General features: G+C 44.3%; 1 protein-coding gene across 1 annotated transcript in view; it reads left to right on the top strand.

Annotated features, from left to right (window-relative positions):
• CAPZA2 (capping actin protein of muscle Z-line subunit alpha 2) overlaps positions 1-1,501 on the top strand; it is a 72,137-nt gene that overhangs the window by 46,515 nt on the left and 24,121 nt on the right. Inside the window, 1 exon segment of the mRNA XM_042782769.1 lies at positions 540-579. Within this exon segment, the coding sequence (XP_042638703.1) occupies positions 540-579 (40 nt within the window).

The following is a 1,501-nucleotide window of genomic DNA, read 5'->3' on the forward strand; positions in this document are numbered from 1 at the left end:
TTTGTGGTTTTTCTGTTATAGGAGCACTATATAACTAAGACAGTTTGGTGCCAGAAGAGGAGGGTGCTGCTCTAACAGAATACCTAAAATGTGGGAGCAATTTTGGAATTGGATAGTGGGTAGAGGCTGGAAGAATTCAAGATTCCTGATAGTAAAAGCCTAGATTGCTTTGAAGAGACTGTTGGTAAAATTATGGACGTCAAAGGCAATGCTAGGGGAAGGGTTCAGAAAGAAGTGAGGAGAGCTACAGAGAAAGTCTGTCGTACTGGAGAATACATACAATGCCAGCTACAGAATGTTGCTAGAAGTGTGGATGTTAAGTGTGCTTCTGGTGAGGCTTTAAAAGAAAATGATGAACATGTGATTGGGCAATGGAGAAAGAGCAGTGCTTTTTATGCAGTGGCATAGAACTTGTCTGAATTATGTTCACATGTTCTGTGGAAAGTGGAATTCGTAACTGATGAACTTGGCTGTCTGGCTGAGGAGATTTCTAAGCAAGTTCTTAAAGAAGCCACCTAGTTTCTCTTTGCCACTTACAGGAAAATCAAGAAGAAAGAGATGGACTTTAAAATGAAGTGTGTAAAATAAAAACGGAACTTAAAGATTTGGAAACTTCTGTTGTACAAATCAAGATGTGTCCTAGAATGTTCACCAAGGATGTGGCTAAACAATCTTTTGTTGAAGAGATTAAGCGTGTGACTGATGGTTCTAACCAACCATCGTAGCAAAAACCCATTAGTTTAGACTGAAGGGGACAGAGAAAGCGTCAAAAGGAAAGAACACTGTCTTTCTCTTGGAATTTCCGGGCAAGAGACAGGTCAAAGGAGCTACATCTGTTGTCCTTCAAGAAAAGAAAGGCACCATCCCTCGAGCAGCTCGGAGGTTAGCAGACTGTTGGAAGTAGCACCGGAAACAGGGCTTTCTCAGTTTCAAAGGACCATAGTCATCTGGATCTCAAATAGTGGGACCACTACCTCCTGAGTTTCAAAAAGTCAGATCTTTGCCAACTCATTTCCAGAATATGGGGGTTCTGGAGGCTGGGCCTAACATTCAGGTGTGCCAGGGGCATGGGACCACTGCTCAGTTCTGAAGGGATGGGGCTGCCCCGCCTAAGGGGCAGAAGAATAGAACCTGCCGGGGCTTAGTAGGTGGAGTCACCACTCAGATGGACTAGATTAGGGCTCCCTAAAGCTGAGGAAGCAGAGTTGACATCCCATAGGGCCTGGAAGGTGGAGCTGAAGCCCAAGGCTGAGGATCCTCCCTAGAATCCAAAGGGTGTAGCCACCAATTGTCTGTATGGCAGGGCCATTGCCTAGATGGTCTCAGAAAACAGAGTATTATTTTCAAGCCTAGGGAACAAATGTAATTTGTTCTGCTGGGTGTAGAAATTGTTTGGTGTCTGTTACCCTTTATTCCTCCAGTTTCTACCTTTTGCCTGTTCTCTGGTGGCATAGTACCTAAGACATTTTACTGTTAACCAGAAGGCTGGTGGTTCAGACCC

The sequence above is a fragment of the Orycteropus afer genome, unplaced genomic scaffold, assembly GCF_000298275.1.
Source record: "Orycteropus afer afer isolate SDZICR_OR568_19922 unplaced genomic scaffold, OryAfe1.0 scaffold00462, whole genome shotgun sequence".
NCBI lineage: Eukaryota > Metazoa > Chordata > Mammalia > Tubulidentata > Orycteropodidae > Orycteropus > Orycteropus afer.